Source organism: Emys orbicularis, chromosome 4 (assembly GCF_028017835.1).
Source record: "Emys orbicularis isolate rEmyOrb1 chromosome 4, rEmyOrb1.hap1, whole genome shotgun sequence".
NCBI lineage: Eukaryota > Metazoa > Chordata > Testudines > Emydidae > Emys > Emys orbicularis.
This window is the reverse complement of record NC_088686.1, coordinates 32083488-32100829: the sequence shown is the minus strand read 5'-3', so window position 1 is coordinate 32100829 and position 17342 is coordinate 32083488. Positions and strand designations below refer to the sequence as shown.

The 17342-nt window shown below is 41.2% G+C and overlaps 1 protein-coding gene across 1 annotated transcript in view; it reads right to left on the bottom strand.

Moving 5' to 3' along the window:
• Nucleotides 1–388: 388 nt before the first annotated feature.
• CATSPERB (cation channel sperm associated auxiliary subunit beta) overlaps nt 389–17342 on the bottom strand; it is a 129292-nt gene continuing 112338 nt past the window's right edge. The window contains exons 22-26 of the mRNA XM_065402639.1: nt 15074–15184; nt 13589–13727; nt 9645–9745; nt 7202–7276; nt 389–598 (exon numbers count right to left, since the gene is read on the bottom strand). Of these exons, the coding sequence (XP_065258711.1) occupies nt 389–598; nt 7202–7276; nt 9645–9745; nt 13589–13727; nt 15074–15184 (636 nt within the window). The remainder of the gene's footprint in view (nt 599–7201; nt 7277–9644; nt 9746–13588; nt 13728–15073; nt 15185–17342) is intronic.

The following is a 17342-nucleotide window of genomic DNA, read 5'->3' as shown; positions in this document are numbered from 1 at the left end:
CTTACCAGCACTCTTCATAACAAAGTGTAAGTGTTGTTACACACTTTTACTGTATTGGCATTCTCACTTATGTTAAGTAGTACCTTATTACAAATGAATTTCTTTACAACATCTGAAAACAGTTTCCTAATAAAATAATTTGAAAATGAATAGATTTTCCTGTAGATTTCAATACATACATTTACAAAGAAACCAAATTCTGATGGAAAAATTACATATGTAAAAATATCAATGAAGGAAGATAGATAACATAACAATATTAAATAGGAAATTACTTTCAGCGAACGTCTTGGGAAATGTAGGTAAGAGATAGATTTAATAAAGGGGGATGGAATAACTTGCTATTGGGTGTCACCTTGTATTTCATTTAGAAGTGTGGTTGTCCAACCTAGGAAGAAGTAGAAGTAACAGTTGCTGAGGTTTCAGACACCGATACTTTGTTCTTTTTCCTCACTTTACTTTTCACTTTGTTCCATATGTTTATTTCATACATTTGCATCATAAATATGACAAAGATGATGCCTCCTACTAATACAGCTGTTATTGTGCTAACAAGATATTGTCCTGGGAAGGCCAAAGGAGCATCATCAACATAAATCTGCAACAGAAAACATTTAACATATCCTTATATTGTCTTAGTCTAACTACTAAAATACTATATCAAAGTTTTAACATGTCCTATTTATTATTTGTTAATACTGTTAGTGTGCTCAACAAAGAGAAAGAAAAGGGAGATTCTGTTCCCTGGGAGCTGACAATCATAGGACCCCGTTCTGCTCCATTGAAATCTGCAGAAGTTTTGCCATTGCTTCAATGGGACCAATGTTGGGGATTAAATTAGACAACTAAACAGTTCAGATATAATATTTTGGACTATATAAAAGTGGTCTAACTTCAGATTATGCACATGCCTTCTTACTTTGATGTATTAACAAACCCGGATAGGCTTCACAGAAGGTTTACTGGGTCTGATTCATTCCTGGCATGACTCCACAAAAGAAGTTATACCAGGGATGAGTTTGGTTAGTATACTCTAGACTATCATTTTTTGTGAAGCATTATTTTGCATTTGTTATGCTCAGGACAGTCTTTTGTACGATATAAAAGGAAATACTTTTCTCCTACAGAGAACACTGATTTTAGATATTATTTTAAGGACCATAATGTCCTTTAATGCAGTGATTTTCAAACTGCGGGTCGCGACCCAGTACTGGGTTGTGGAATATAAGGCACTGGGTCACGGAGGCTCTGGTCAGCACCACCGACTGGGCTGTTAAAAGTCCCATCAGCGGTGCTGCTTGGCTAAGGCAGGCTAGTTCCTACCTGTTCTGACACCGCACTGTGCCCTGGAAGTGGTCAGCAGCAGGTCCGGCTCCTAGGCAGGGGGCCATGGGGCTCCATACGCTACCCCTGCCCCGAGAACTGGCTCCGCACTCCCATTGGCCGGTTCCTGGACAATGGGAGCTGGGGGGCGGGGGGGCGGTGTCTGCAGGTGAGAGCTGCGCGGAGCCACTTGTGGGCCTCTGCCTAGGAGTCGGACCTGCTGCTGGCCGCTTATGAGGTGCAGTGCAGTCTGCAGTGCTAGGACAGGCAGGAAGCCTGCCATAGCACCCCCACTGCACTGCTGACCAGGAGCCGCCCGAGGTAAGCCCGCGCCCCAACCCCATGCCCCAGCCCTGTGGCCCCCCCACCCAGAACCCCTTCCTGCACCCCAAACCCCTCATCCCTGGCCCCACCCCAGAGCCTGCACCCCCAGCCCAGATCCCTAACCCCCTCCCACACCCTAACCCCCTGCCCCAGCCCAGAGCCCCCTCCCACACCCTGAACCCCTCATTCCTGGCCCCAGCTCGCAGCCCTCACCCCCACACCCCAACCCCCTGCCCCAGCCCTGAGACCCTCCCACACCCCAAACCCCTCATCCCCAGCTCCATTGGGTCATGGGCATCAACAATTTTCTTCAACTGGGTCGCCAGAGAAAAAGTTTCAAAACCACTGTTTTAATGAAAGCAATTTGCCATGGCTATGGCTGTAAATATATTCTAGCAATTGCTTCAGTGAAATAAGAGTCCACACTTTAAAAAAAAAAAACCCAGCAATTCTTTTACATAAAACTCCATGCTTTCAACCTTTCACTAGTTAGTTAATGTTTGTTAAGATCTTTGAAGTTGTGAAACAGTGTCTTAAACAAGTATAATATTTCTTTACACTCATCTCTCATAAAAATGGTTTCCTTGGCTAAATATTACATTATCTCTTCCTTCATCATCAGCTTCCTCTTAGAAATTCTGCTTAGCCTATGATTCATCTTGACCAGCTACACAGAGGTAAAATTACATCTTGACATGACTACACTAGGACTTTACAATGTGTTACCTATCTTGCTGTAAAAAAAAATACCTATTTTTCCAACATGTCATTGATGCCTATCAAATCCTAACTATAATTCTTAAAGATATAAAAGCTGTTGCTATCTAATCTGACCACCTAAGTATTTCTAACACACTCATGACCATAATATCCAAGCACAAATGTATGGTTAGTAAATATAATCTTTCTTTCCGGGTTTTCCATCACTGAAATTGCTTTGGTTCTCTAAGCAGCTGCATTGGAAGACCGGCAAAACTGCCCTAAAAACTTAGTTCTTAATCAAGCAGTGCCATGAACTGAACTGCGTTAGGAACATAGCAACAGATTGTACTCATGATCTGAAACCCTCTCTGCTTTGCCCTTTCTTCCTGACTGTCACCACCATCACCAGCCTCCTCATTGCTCACTAACCTAAGGGTCATCTTTGATTCCTTCCTTTCTCTTGACCCGCACATCAAGGCTATGTTCAAACCCTGCCACTTCTGCCTCCATCACATTTCCAAAATCTGAACATTTCTTTCTGCGCTAATGCTCTGACCCAGGCTCTGAGCATCTTCCATGTTCACTACTGCAACCTCTTTTTCTCTGGCCTCCCTCATACTCAAATCAGCCCCCACCCCTCCCCAGTCTGTACAAAAAGCAACTGCTAATGTCCATCTTCCTTGGCCATGGCTTTGACCACATCATCATCCCTTCTTTGGATCCTTCCTACCATGAGGCTCTCACTTACAGGGGTGCTGGAACAATTTGTATAGTGCGGGTGCTGAGAGCCATTGAACCAAACTGTAAACCCTGTCTATGATGGAAACCACTTCAAGCCAGGGGGTGCAGCAGCACCCCCAGCACTCCTAGTTCCAGCACCTATGCTCACTTAGGGTATGTCTACACTTACCCGGTAGTTCGGCGGCGAGCAATCGAACTTCTGGGTTCGACTTATCGCGTCTTGTCTGGACGCGATAAGTCGAACCAGGAAGTGCTCGCCGTCGACTGCGGTACTCCAGCTAGACGAGAGGAGTACCGCGGAGTCGACGGGGGAGCCTGCCTGCCGCGTGTGGACCGAGGTAAGATCGAACTAAGGTACTTCGAACTTCAGCTACGTTATTCACGTAGCTGAAGTTGCGTACCTTAGTTCGATTTGGGGGGTTAGTGTAGACCAAGCCTGAGCCACTGTATCAAGTTCAAGTTTCTTGTTCTTCCTTTCAAGACCAGTTATGGATCTCCCTCTCCCTACCTATCTGCTCTGATCTCGGATTGCATCACTCCCTGCCTCATCTGCTCTTCCAGTGATGCCAGCTTCAAGGTCTCATATTCAGCTTCTCAGACAGATGTCTATACACTTTCTTCCACTTTGTTCTTTAAACAGGGAATGCTCTTCCTAAGCTGATTCATAAAGCCACTACTCATCCCTTCTTACAAATCTCTCTCCTAGACCCATCTCTGTCACAACACCTACAACAAATATTCCAGCATAGAACAGCCAGGTTGAAAGCTGGAGGGGAGGCACAGTGAGAAGATGGAGTGGGGAAATGTATTTTTGTAAATAAAAACAATTATGTAGAAGTTACAGAAACATAGAAGTGTAGCACTGGAAGGGACCTCAAGAGGTCATCTAGTCCAGTCCCCTGCCCTCAAGCCAGGACTAAGTAATAACTAGACAATTTCTGATGGGTATTTGTCTAAACTGTTCTTAAAAACCTCCAGTGATGGAGATTCCATAACCTCCCTTGGCAATTTGTTCCAGTGCTTAACTACCCTGACAGTTAGGAAGTTTTTCCTAATGTCTACCTAAACTGCCCTTGCTGCAATTTAAGCCTATTGCTTCTTGTTCTATCCTCAGAGATTAACTAGAACATTTTTTTCACCCTCTGCCTTGTAACCTTTTATGCACTTGAAAACTGTTATCATGTCCCCCCCCTCAGTTTTCCCTTTTCTGGACTAAACAAACCCATTTTTGTCAATCTTTCCTCATAGGTCATGTTTTCTAGATCTTTAATAATTTTTTCTCTCCTATGTACTTTCTCCAATTTGTCCATATCTTTCCTGAAATGTGGCACCCAGAACTGGACACAATACTCCAGTTGAGGCCTTATCAGCACGGAGTAGAGCAGAAGAATTACTTCTTGTGTCTTGCTTACAACATTCCTGCTAATACATCCCAGAATGATGTTTGCTTTTTTTGCAACAGTGTTGCACAGTTGACTCATATTTAGCTTGTGATCTACTATAACCTCAGATTCCTTTCCTAGCTAGTCATTTCCCATCTTGTATGTGTGCAATTGATTGTTCCTTCCTAAATGGAGTACTTTGCATTTGTCCTTATTGAATTTCATCCTATTTACTTCAGGCCATTTCTCCATTGTCCAGATCATTTTGAATTTTAATCCTATCCTCCAAAGCAGTTGCAACCCCTCCCATCTTGGCATCATCCACAAACTTTACAAGTGTACTGTCTATGCCATTATCTAAATCATTAATGAAGACATTGAACAGAACTGGACCCAGTGGGACCTGATTTGACATGGGCTTCCAGATTGACTGTGAACCACTGATAACTACTCTCTGGGAATGGTTGTCCTACTAGTTATGCACTCACCTTATAGTAGATCTATCTAGATTGCATTTCCCTAGTTTGTTTATGAGAAGGTCATGCGAGACAGTATCGAAAGCCTTACTAAAATCAAGATATACCACATCTACCGCTTCCCCCCATCCACAAGGCTTGTTACCCTGTCAAAGAAAGCTATTGGGTTGGTTTTACATTATTTGTTCTTGACAAATCCATGCTGACAGTTCCTTATCACCTTATTATTTTCTAGGTGTTTGCAAATTGATTGCTTGATTATTTTCTCCATTATCTTTCCAGTTAAATTAAGTTGACTGGTCTGTAATTCTCTGGGTTGTTCTTATTCCCCCTTTTATAGACTGGCACTATATTTGCCTTCTTCCAGTCCTCTGGAATCTCTCTCATCTCATGAGTTTTCAAAGATAATTGCTAATGGCTCAGATATCTTATCAGTTAGCTCCTTGAGCATGCTAAGATGTATTTCCTCAGGCTCTGGTGACTTTAAGACATCTAACTTGTCTAAGTAATGTGTAACTTGTTCTTTCCCTGCAAGTGGGAATGTAACCCATGTGCCTAACAGGGAGATATCTCTTTAAGAGACTCATTGGGGGAGGTAGAAGTGAGTTGTGTCTGGATCATTGTTGCTCAGCAGATTTAGCACTCCACATCCAGAAGCTTCTGGATTTGGGTGTGGAAGTTTTGGGTATGCTCCAATAGGTTCCATGTTGCTGGGGTCAGATTCCATGAGGGCAAGCAGTCAAGGCAGCTGCTTTACAAAGGGCCATGTCCCCTGTATGAGTTGAGAGAAGCTGAGGCCAGGAGCAGAAAGCAGGTGGTTGTCCCTAACTCTGAAGCATTTTGCAGCAGGTTAGTGATATTGTTAACCCTCTAAAAGGGAAGCATGGGCAATGTCAATTACAGCAAATTTTATTTATATTGTATAGAAAATTAATTATTGCAAATTGGGAGGGAAAATAACTTCTACTTTAGTTGTATGCTTTGAATGTTGTTTTGATTTTCGCTGAACTGTTCTAGTTAAATTGTCTCAACTAATATGATTCACCAACTTTTCTTTAAATGTAGTAATGGGGAAAGAGTCATTTATATTTTGTTATTCTCAGTTTTGTATTTTCTTGTAACAGGGTATTCTTTAAATCTATACACTTAACTGAGTGATTGGTTAATCAGTTAGCTGACTGGTTAACAGTGATTTCAGCAGAAGAAGAGTCTGCATGGATTCCAACTGAATCTTCCTATAAGCAAGTGTAGGGGTGTATAGATTTGTTGATCAAAAACTCTAACTGAGATTTAGGTGAACTAAACCTAAGCTTTTGGGGACTGAACTGTTCAGCTCTCAATTTGTTTTCTTTATTTATATTTATGTATAACTGTGAAGATAATGTCTGTGGATTATAAAATAGCCATGTTATGCTGTAAAAATTATATTATAAAATCTTACTATAAAGAAACAAAGTTATTTAATTAAATTCATTTCTTTAGTTCCTTTTGGGACTTGAATGTGGGGAGGTTGACCCTGTGCAATCTTTGCTGAAAATCCTTAGAGACTGAACTCTGGGTCTCCAGCTACTTTTCTATGGGAGTTGGGGTTTTTAGGCATTGAAGAAGGGCAATGAAGTAAACTCTGACCCACCCAAAGGTTACAGGAAGGGGACTGGAGATTGTATTAATTTGCATTCATTAACTTTCCATGCCTTTTGTAATCCCTTTTGAAGTGTGAATTCTGGGAATGGGTAGGCCAGGCACCATACTGACCAGAGAGCCAGGACAGAGCTGCAGGAGTCCCAGACCTGCTGCAGAGAAGTAGTGGCTTAGTACGGATGGGACAGTGTTCCCATTTGATACTTGCTTTCTTCCTCTGGCTTAGGACCACCAAAAGTGGAACGGCCAGCTATATAAGGAAGCTGAAACTCACTTTTTATTGCCAGTATCCACTTCCTGTTAATTTGCTCAGTCACTTGGAAACTGGTCATCCTCAGCTGCCATCGTGCAACTCCTATATACCTCCTCTGGAGAGCTGCAAGGCCCAGAAACTTCCACAAAATGCTGTGGAAATTTTGGACTCTGGGACACATCTGAGGAAGACCAGTTGTGTGAATGGCAGAATGTGGGGGGCAGTATCCCAGTTCTACAAAATGTGTAAATCCAAGTTTAGCAAGTACACCTTTTGTGATAGCTCTTGTCTTTCATTTGAAATGCTGTGATCATTTTTTTAAAGTGACATTTGTTGAAATTATGGGCTATTTACTGTACCTGAAATTCATCAAGTAGATTACAAAAGGAGACTCCAGGAATAGTTGCTACCCTGAAATGAAAAAGCTCAGACCCCTGTGAAAACAAAACAAAATAGCATTGATGGATCTCTTGTTTTAAGAACAAAATTTGTTTAATTAAAGAAAATACATATTGAAGGCCCCGTTGAGCAGAAACATGCACAGAAAGCATTTTCAACTGGTTCCTTGAAACTTTTTTGCAGTTTTGCATGCAAAGTTGGCAAAAGTAAGAGCAACTAGTGAGGGACAAACCTATCTTGCTTGCAGATGCAGTAAGGCAGGGGATTAATTGGGGCCATCAGTGGGCTGACAATCTTCCTTTAACAGTGTATTATTTCTTGATTGTGGTGTGCATCAATGTAAAATTGACATGGGGTGGGGAGCAGACCATGAGGAGAGCCACTGCAAACTGCATGTTTTCTCCATAGGTTGCTCCTAAAATCTGGAGGGTCATCTTCATTTCCCTCATTATCAGAGAAGACTCAGCAGCAGGACAGCATGGGGGCAAAGGGAACAGAATACTCTTGCCTACTTCCAATTCCACTTCAGAACAGCTGATGTGGAAATCAAAAGACTGGGTATTTTCCAATCCCATTAGCACGCTAGGACAAATTAGAGTGTTTTTTACATTTTGAAGGGGCAGAGGACATGCATTCTACTGCTCCAAAACATGCAGAGCAGATTGCTCTCAGAAAGTGGCATCTCTAAGTAGATTTACTAGGAAATGGGGCCATAACTGGTCCCCTGAATACCTCACTAGGAGATGCCAATGTTGGTTTCTGCTTCCATAAATGGCCTAGTTTTGAAAGGGCAATCTAACTTCTGAAAGAAGTTAAGTGAAAAACCAAGTGCTAATCTTAGCCCCAGTATAAATGGCCATACATTCATTGGAGTTACACCTGGGCTGAATTTGGCCCATACTCTTTTATACAGAAGAAAAGTGTAGGACTCTCCCAAACGCACCAAAGTCTTTCAAAATTTAATTTTTAATCTGTGCTTAATATTATTTTAATATTTTTATTGAAAACTTTAGAAGAAAGCAAAAAAGCTAAAATACGCAAAGCATATTTTTAATAAAATGCTACTGCATTTTAATAAAATTATTTAAAAAAGCATTTTGGAAGAAAGGGCTGCTAGAGTACTAGGCAGGAGAGCTGTTTGAGAATTTTTCATTAGAATGATTTTTCAACTGAAAACAAAAATAAAAAGTTATGCCAATATTTTTGATTTTCCATAGAAAAAATGAAATGACTTTTTTTGGACTCAGTTTAACCAGAATTAGAATATTTTGTTTACTGAACTGCCCCAAAACATTTAACTTCAGATCAGTTAATAAAAGATATAAACTGCATTTCCCTAGCACATAGCCTTATGGGAGTTGTAGACTGATTCCCTGGAAGACTACATCTCCCACAATGCAATGTGGATTCAGCTCACCAAGCTAGGGAAATGAATTTAATGTTGATCTGACTTGAGAGAAGCTTTCGGGTCATTTCAACAAAACAAAATGAAACATTTAGATTTCAGAAATGTCAAAATGTTTTGATTCTATCAAAAATGAAAAATGTTGAAATGAAACATTTTGAAGTTTCTGTAGTGAAAATTTTCAGAATTTCCATTCAGCAAAAAAAAAAAAAAAAAAAAAAAAAAAAAAAAAATAGGATGAAACTGAAATTTCTATTTCAGGATTAAAACAAATGTTTTCAAAATTTTAAGGCCAGAAGGGACTGCTGTGATCATTTTGTTTGACCTCTTGCATAATACAAGTCATAGAACTTCCCCCAAAATTTCTTATGGGATGGAACTGAAATTCCAAATTTTGCTCAGCTCTAATATGCAGTTTTGATATTTAAAAGTTTAGGCAAAATATTTAAAAGTGGCTTTGAAAGACTGTACCCAGAATTTTGTATACCAGGAGCAATTTAGAGGCTTACTAAAACTGCTTAGAAAACAATCTATGGATAGATTAGATTAGATAGATATAATAGATTAGATTGATAGATCAAATATGCCCTTATTTAGTAATCAGTATTTTTTCCAAAGGAACATCTTGGTGACTGCATATACAACAGGCTGGTGAAATAAGTGATGGTAAGGTCTTGAACAAAACTTATAAAGTAACATAGTCAAAAGGATCATATGTGAAACAACTACCAAATACTTTCTTTACTATTTAAAGGATCAGCACCTTTAAAGGCTACATATGGTATGGTCATAAGGTATAAAAGACAGTTTATCCAGATTATAGATGGGTCTGATCTATGAACGGGTGTGCTTGGATCTGGGTTTTATACGGAAAGGAAGTTTGGATTCAGATCAGAACTGCCTCAGAGTTGAATGGTGTTTGGATATGTAGTTTCGATTCATGCCCATTTTTGTCCAAAATATTTATTTTTATCTGAAATTAAAAAAAAACAACTTACATATATGTTTAGGGCTAGGGCTTCTGGATTATACAGTGTAATGTTGAGTTTATCAGCTAAATACGCTCTCATTTTTAACATGCTTGGTGTTTCATTGGTACCTGTAAAACAGTAGAGTTATTCCATTTTTTCTTTCCCCCACATTTTTTAAATAATTCCATTTTCTATATTACGGGTAATATAGGTTCTATGACTCACAGACAGACAAGGGAAGAGGAGTGTTTTAGCCCATTTAGTCTAAAGGCCTATCTCTGAGAGATGGTCAGAGCTTCCTGTGAGATGCTAAGTACCATGAACTTCCATTAAAGAAAATGGGAGCTAGGGGCACTCAGTACTATGAGAGGTGCTCAGAATCTTGTAGGATCCAGCCTTTATGTATCTCTCACCTATCCTTGAGTTTCTGAGCATCACAGAGAAAGGATAATTAGGACAATTTTTGCCTTCTTGTTTAAAAAAAAAAAAAAAGTCTCCCTTTTCTTGAAAAATTTCCCTGCATCCACAGAAACATACAGACTGGGGACTCCAATTATACAGTATTACAGAAAGCAAAATAAAGGAACATACACCTCTACCCCGATATAACGCTGTCCTCGGGAGCCAAAAAATCTTACCGCGTTATACGGGAAACCACGTTATATCGAACTTGCTTTGATCCACCAGAGCACGCAGCCCCGCCCCCCTGGAGCGCTTTACCACGTTATATCTGAATTCGTGTTATATCGGGTCACGTTATATCGGGGTAGAAGTGTACTTTAAGGTTGCTGTGGCAGATAGTGTAACTGCATGCAGTACCTTTGGGGACCTTATTGTATTAAGTTTACAAATGTTTATGTATCATTGTAGGCCAAAGATTGTATGCAATTCCATGGGACAAGGTTATCAGAGCTCCTCCAGGAACTCAGAATAGGGGTGGGGTGGGGTGAGGTGTGTGTGTGATCACTACAGTCCCACAGATTGTAAACAGCTCCAGAGGAGTACTCTCTAATGGGGTGGTTTACAAATACTGGTTTAGGGCTGAGTTTAAAAAGACTTGTGTGTGTCTCTTGCATTTGATTCAAAAAAATGGTCAGGACCTTAGGTCCTAGAGAGGACCCCAGCCCTTGCTGAAAAGTTGGAAAGACTTTGGCTTACTAGTGCTCATAAGATTTCTAGTTGATTTCTGGAATGTTTAGTGCATGTTTAAATCTGTTCATTGATTTTTGTTATATGTTTTCTCTGTGATGCTTTTGGCTAAGAATAAATGTACTTTGCTTTGGAAGAGCTGTGTGGTCACTGGTAAAAACATTGTCCTTGGACAATGCTGGCCATTAGGTGACCTGGCCTGCTGGGGATATTACAGTGGATGGCATGGGCTGTGCAGCCTTAAAACCCCTTGTCAGGAGGGAGAAAGAGGCACCGGTCTCCACCTAAGAGATGTGATGGCTGGGAGCCTGAAATCTTAAGTGGGTGCTCTCGAGGGACCATGGAGGGGAAATACAGGTGCAGTTATCCTGAAACTCTGACAGTTGCTACAGATGACAACTTCAAACTAAAGGGCTTTACACTTTATTACTTATATAGGCTAAGCTGTGTACCCAATGAGAGCAGCATATTAAGCTGCTAGGATATGTGTTCCGCCATAAAGATTCCTCTACCTGCAGCACCAAATGGGAACTCTGAGGGGCGGATTTTCCTCTCACTTACATAGTGGAAATCAGGTTTTCAGATTTTCACCAAAATCAATAGGGTTCTGCCCTCTGAGGGCTACAGCATTCCCTGAAATGTTGCAATGCTCTTATCTTATGCGGTATCACAACCCTTCAAACCAAAGTGTATGTGATTGCTAAGGACCCAGCAGGATTGTCTGCTGAAACAGATGTGGAAGTGGCAGGAATGCAGTCTCTATCTTGAACCTCAATGACCTGGCCTCCTAGAGCACCACCCTCTGAGGACTTCAAAGTGCTTTCCAGGCCTGAGGGGATTCCCTCTAGGCCAACAGGAGACAAAGGAAAATAAGATTCATTACAGACAGTTCCTGCTACTTTGAGCCCCTCCTGCTCCTCAGTCTGTCCCTGACCTCCCCATCACTCAGACTTGCAATCTCCATGCTGCCTTTTACTTCATCGTGCCACCTAGGGGTAGGCTGCTATTGAATCCCCTCTGTTCTCCATCCCCACCCATCAACCTCTGCTCCCTGCCTTGGTCATCTCTTCATTTGACTCCTGCATAGGGTTACCAGATAGCAACTGTGAAAAAATGGGACAGGGAGTGGGGGATAATAGGTGCCTATATAAGAAAAAGTCCCAAAAAACAGGACTGTCCCTTTAAAAACGGGACATCTGGTCACCCTACTCCTGCGGCCCTCTCTTCTCTGGCCTCAGTACCTCTCCTCTTGCTCCCCTCAGCTTAGCTAAAATGCTGCTGCTAAAATTATCTTCTTCCCTTGCCACTCTGCTCATGTCACTCATTTTTTTAGCTCCCTGCACTGCCCCCCCTGACACTTCTGCATCAAGATCAGACTTCTCTTCACCTGCTAGGCCCTACCCAGCTCCACTCCCTCTTGCATCTCCTCCTGCTCCCCCCTCACTCACCCAAGACTCTCTCACCTCCCCTTTGTATCCACCCCATCACCTTTATTCCCCATTCTGTGCAGAAGTATGTCCGTAGTCCCATATATCATGTGACTGCCCCTCCTCCTTTTTCATCCTCCTCCCCAGAGCTCACTTCTTCCAACAGTGCCTCTGGAGAGATTCTTACATACAATGTTACAGACAAGCAAGAAGAAATGCAAGAGAGTTGAGTGTAACGTGAGTCACCTAATATTTCTCTCAATTTCTTTTTATTTATAATATGGTGCCTCAATTTTAATGAATAAAAATATTATTTTTGTTGCTCCACAGGTTTTCATGCTTCTTGATAGACAAAGAGAAAAATATGGTTCCTGCCTTGAGGAGGTTAGAAAATAAATTATACTGATACCCCAATGAATAAAAACAAATCATAGTGAAAGTAGGAAAGCAAGAGAAATAACAGAAAACAAGGGAAAGGGAATAATATTCTTGCAGGAGCATTATTTTATTATTTATATACAACTGTTCTTAAGCAATGCTCAGAAAGGAGGTTGGTTCCCAGGTATTTTGCTACTATATATGGCCCAAACAGAAATGATTTAATGGCGATTTTGTTCAATCGTTTCTTTTAGAAATGGTTATGGATTAACCCAGGCAGCTAATATGTTTGATTACACTCTGCGTCCTAATTTGGACAAATTTAAATCCTTCTGTTCTAATATTATGATGCTAATTTTTATTTGATTACAATAGCTCTCAGAGAACCAAATCAGGATCAGGACCCATTGGACGAGGCTCTGTACAAATACACTTAAAGCCAGCGTCCCTTCCTTGAACAGCTTGCATCATTTTTAAATTTGAAGATCCATGGGTGAAATCCTATCTACTGTGAATTTTGCCATTGACTTCTATTGGGCCAAAAATTCAATAGCTCCAACCCTGCAGTACCTCGTGCAAGTAAAACTCCCATAGTCTTCAATGTGTCTGTGGAAGGAGACTGCCCAATTGGGTCCTATGCGACATTTTAAATGTTAGGGGGTTGAATCTGCTCCCATTTAACTCAATGGTAAATGAGTGGAAAGAGCCAGCAAACCAGCCTGGCTGGGGTTTTACATTTTCTTCTTGCATCTTTTACTCTGTCTTTTGAACAGTGAAATCAGACAACGCTCAGTATCACAACCCTCTGCTGTCCTACTTGGCCACTGAGACAGATCTGGTACATACATCAGGGTCTAAACAGGAGTCCTCGCCTGGATCCGTTAAGAAAATAGATGAGAAAGGAAAGGTAAACTTCCAGCAGAAATGCCCATTTAGAGAGGTCTTACAGATCTTAACATTTGTTCCTCGTCTTGTCTGTTATCAAAAAGAACTTTTCTGCAAATCCTCTATCCATACCTGCAACTTCCCAGTTTGTCCTATGGTTAACCTCTGTGACTGTGACAAAAAAAGGAGATGCCAGTGGTGTATATTCATTCTCACTGTCAACTCTGAAATGGACTGGAAGTCTTGTAGCTGGATATTTCATCCTCAAAGCCTAAAATTGAAGTTGTATATTGCTATTTAGTTACATTTAAAATAAAAGATTGTTTTGCTTCTTTAATTCACTCATTAAATATTGAAGCCTCACTGTGATGGGGGTGTCTATCCCATACAGATGAACAAAGGTTAATAGGCATCTGAGAGCTCAATTAGCCCACTCTGATGCACCTGAAGGATGTGTCAGAGTTGATTTGTTATTAGACCCAGCTGGGGATAAGTGGATAAAAGAAGGAACTGAAAGCTAGAGGGGAGGATCCCAGACAGAGAAACCAGGAGAGAAAAGGTAGTGAGTTCTCTGTCTGGGAAGGGCCTGGGGAAAGCAGATGGAAGAAAGCTACAGGGATGGAATTAATCCCAGTGGTGGGCCCTGGAAAGGCAACATGGCACAGAGGAGTCCTGAAGGCAGGACCGGCTCTAGGCACCAGCAAACCAAGCACGTGCTTGGGGTGGCACAATTCCAGGGGCGGCATTCTGGGAGGGGTTTTTTTTTTTGCTTCGGCAGTTGCGTTCTCTGAGTTTTTTTGTTTTTGTTTTTTGTTTTGCTTTGGCAGTTACGGTCTCGGAGGTTTTTGGTTTTTTTGCTTGGGGCGGCAAAAAACCTAGAGCCGGCCCTGCTTGAGGGAGTGGTGTTCAAGCAGAGAAAGGAGGAGCTGGGAAGGCCTAGAGAGAAGCTAGAGGCCTGGTTAAACAGAGGAGAAGCTGTGTGGGGATGCTGGGAAGTAGCACAGGAGGAATCAGAGATAGGATGGGCCCAGGGAAATAGCAGCATGTCTGAAGAAGACCGAGCTACTTAAGACAGGGTCCTCTAGGCCAGAACATAGAGCTGAAGGTGTGCTTGAGTTCTCCAATCAGCCCTGAGGAAAGCATGTACAAGCCTGATACAAGCACTGTTTAGCCCAGGGTTGGGCTGAAGATGGATCCTCAAGAAAGAACTAAATAGTAGCCCAAGAGGGGGCAAAACGATAATTTGTATTGCAACAGTTTTGGACTTTCAGTTGTACTTTTGTTACACCAGATGGGGTGCAATTAAAATGTGACTTGGCCAGAGGATGAATTGCGAGATGAGACCACCACAGGACCAGAATGACTGTTGGCAGGGGATCACTAGAGCAGAAAGAGCTGCTACATCATGCCCAGCTAGGAGGGGGAGTGTTAACAGTGAGTCAACTCTTCCACACTCACATACCTAGAATGATGAGCTGGGATGTCTCCTTCAGAGTCAGATTTTTTGCCCCCGTTTAAATTCTTACTCAAGTCAGGAGAGTTGCCTAGACATAGCTAAGAGCAGAATTCAGTCTTAATAAAAATTTATTTTCAAGCTTGTCTTGTTACAGTTCTCACCTTCTCCTTGCAATCTGAGAAAGCAACAAAAAAGGAAAGTTTCTTGTTGTCATCGCAGTTACATTCTGCTCGAGTTGACTTGTTAGCACACTGCTTATAGGCTCCAGAATTCTGTAGAAAGGACATAAAAACAGTTTACCTCACTTTCCTACCTAAATTCTGAAAACAAGATTTATTTATTTTTTAAAAGAAAGAACATGAGTAAACAAATGCAATTATTTAATTTGCATTTATCAGAGAGATTTAAAATGTAAATGTGTGATTTGCTAAAGACTAATCTGGGTATTAGAGAAGGTCAAAATTCAGAATTTCCATTCTGTGGGAAATTCTGAGGTTGCAAAATATGGTTCCATTTCATGTGCTTTTGAAAAAACCAAAATCTCAGAATTTTCCCTGAAATGCAATATTCCAAAAATATTTAATTAATGCTTAATTTAATCTTGACCGTATCATTTTGACTTTTATGTTACATTATATAAACTAGAGCTGTTCAGGAAGCTGAATTTCAATTTTGTGAATGTTTTTGAGTTTGGGGGGAAATTTTTTTTTCTATACTAAAACAAAAAGCCAAAATTTCCCCGAAACTGAAATCCCATGATATTTTATTTCAGAAACATTGAAAAAATGAGTTACTTACCTGTGCCATAACTATTGTTTTTCTAGATGTGGGGGCAGATGTGTATTCCACTCAGATGTGCACTCCACTCAGATGTGCACATGCCCAGCGTGCTGAAGACCGAGAACTTTGTGCATGTGCCCTCATGCCTTTTTTTCTGGTCCCTCCCAAGGCTATTTAAGGGTGGAACTGCCCTGACCCTCCTCAGTTCCTTTGCACTGGAAGGGATAGAGAATATGCCATGGAATACATATCTGCATCTGCATCTCAAAGATGAACAGTTACAGTCAAGTAACTAACCGTTTTTTCTTCTTCAAGTGGTTGCAGACATGTATTCTGCTCATGTGACTCACAAGCAGTAATAGAAGGGGGTGGGACTCAGAGGCTATTTAAACAGCAACTGTAGAACTGACTTTCCAAAATTTGTATCCAGCCTAGATGCAGTCATAATAGTGTAGTATAGTGTTTGGTAAAGGTATGCACAGAAGACCAGGTAGTGACCCAGCAAATGTCCAATATGGAAACGTCACTGACAAACGTGACTGAAGCCGCTTGGTTTCTTGTGAAGATGTGGTCCATTGAGACACAGAGGCCCCTTGGCAAAGGATCCTCTCTTCTTTGAAAACAACTCTTGTCTCAGGCCTGACAAACTCACTACTCCAAACACATGTCTTGAAGAGTATTTATCCATAGGGGTAACCTGTAAGGCATCGACAGATAGCTTGTAACAAGGCCTATAATCATTGAGTATGTATGGGTAATATTTAAGGGAAAATGTAACTATATGGAAAGTATGGTCTTGGAGTGAAGTTAGTTACCAAGGGATAAAAATATATCTTGGTGATGGCACATTCGAACAGGCGGGAGTTGTCACCCCTCCCTGGCTAGCCAGTGATGCAAGGCAACTATCTAATTTTGGGATGGAGCAAGGCTACCAATGGAAAACTATCAGAGACAATGGTAAACAATTGAAACCAGCGAGATGTAAAAAAGGAACATTACAACAGACAGGGGATCACATTGCCTATGAGTAGGGACAAAAGACAGTTTCAGTATAACACAGAATAGGAAGAGGCACTCTGGATCCATTCACTGAGGAAATATCTTGTGGAGCTGGGGTGTTTTCATGAAAGACTGGATCCTGGTTCTTGTAAAGCTAGCCAGTTTTGAACTCTGGAGTTTTCTGGCAATTTATCTATAAATTTAGACATGGCGTTCCAATTTAGGAAGTCATATTTCAATAACAATGCCTGCTGATTACCAATGTGCATCTGTAATGACAAGGTAGAATAAATATTCCTTCCCATTAAATCTAACCCTTTAGTCGCCTTATCTTCAGGCGTCAGCTTGAATCTCTCTTGTCTCAACCTCCCATTTGCAGCCATTATGAGGAGAGAGTTTGGGATGGAATGGGAGTAGAAACTCTCAAAGTTTTGCATAGGGACATAGTATTGCTTATCCATATGCTTTGTGTGTTTCAAAAGAGCTTCATTTACAGGGAGAGCTCCTGCAGCTAATGGTTGGAGAATGTCCACCAACTTATGGGTATTCTCCTGAGCAAACTCTGTCTAAATGCCCAAGGCTGTAGTCATTCGCCTCAGCAGATAAGACTTGATAAGACTTACAGTCTTGAGTAACAGAAGAAGACAAATC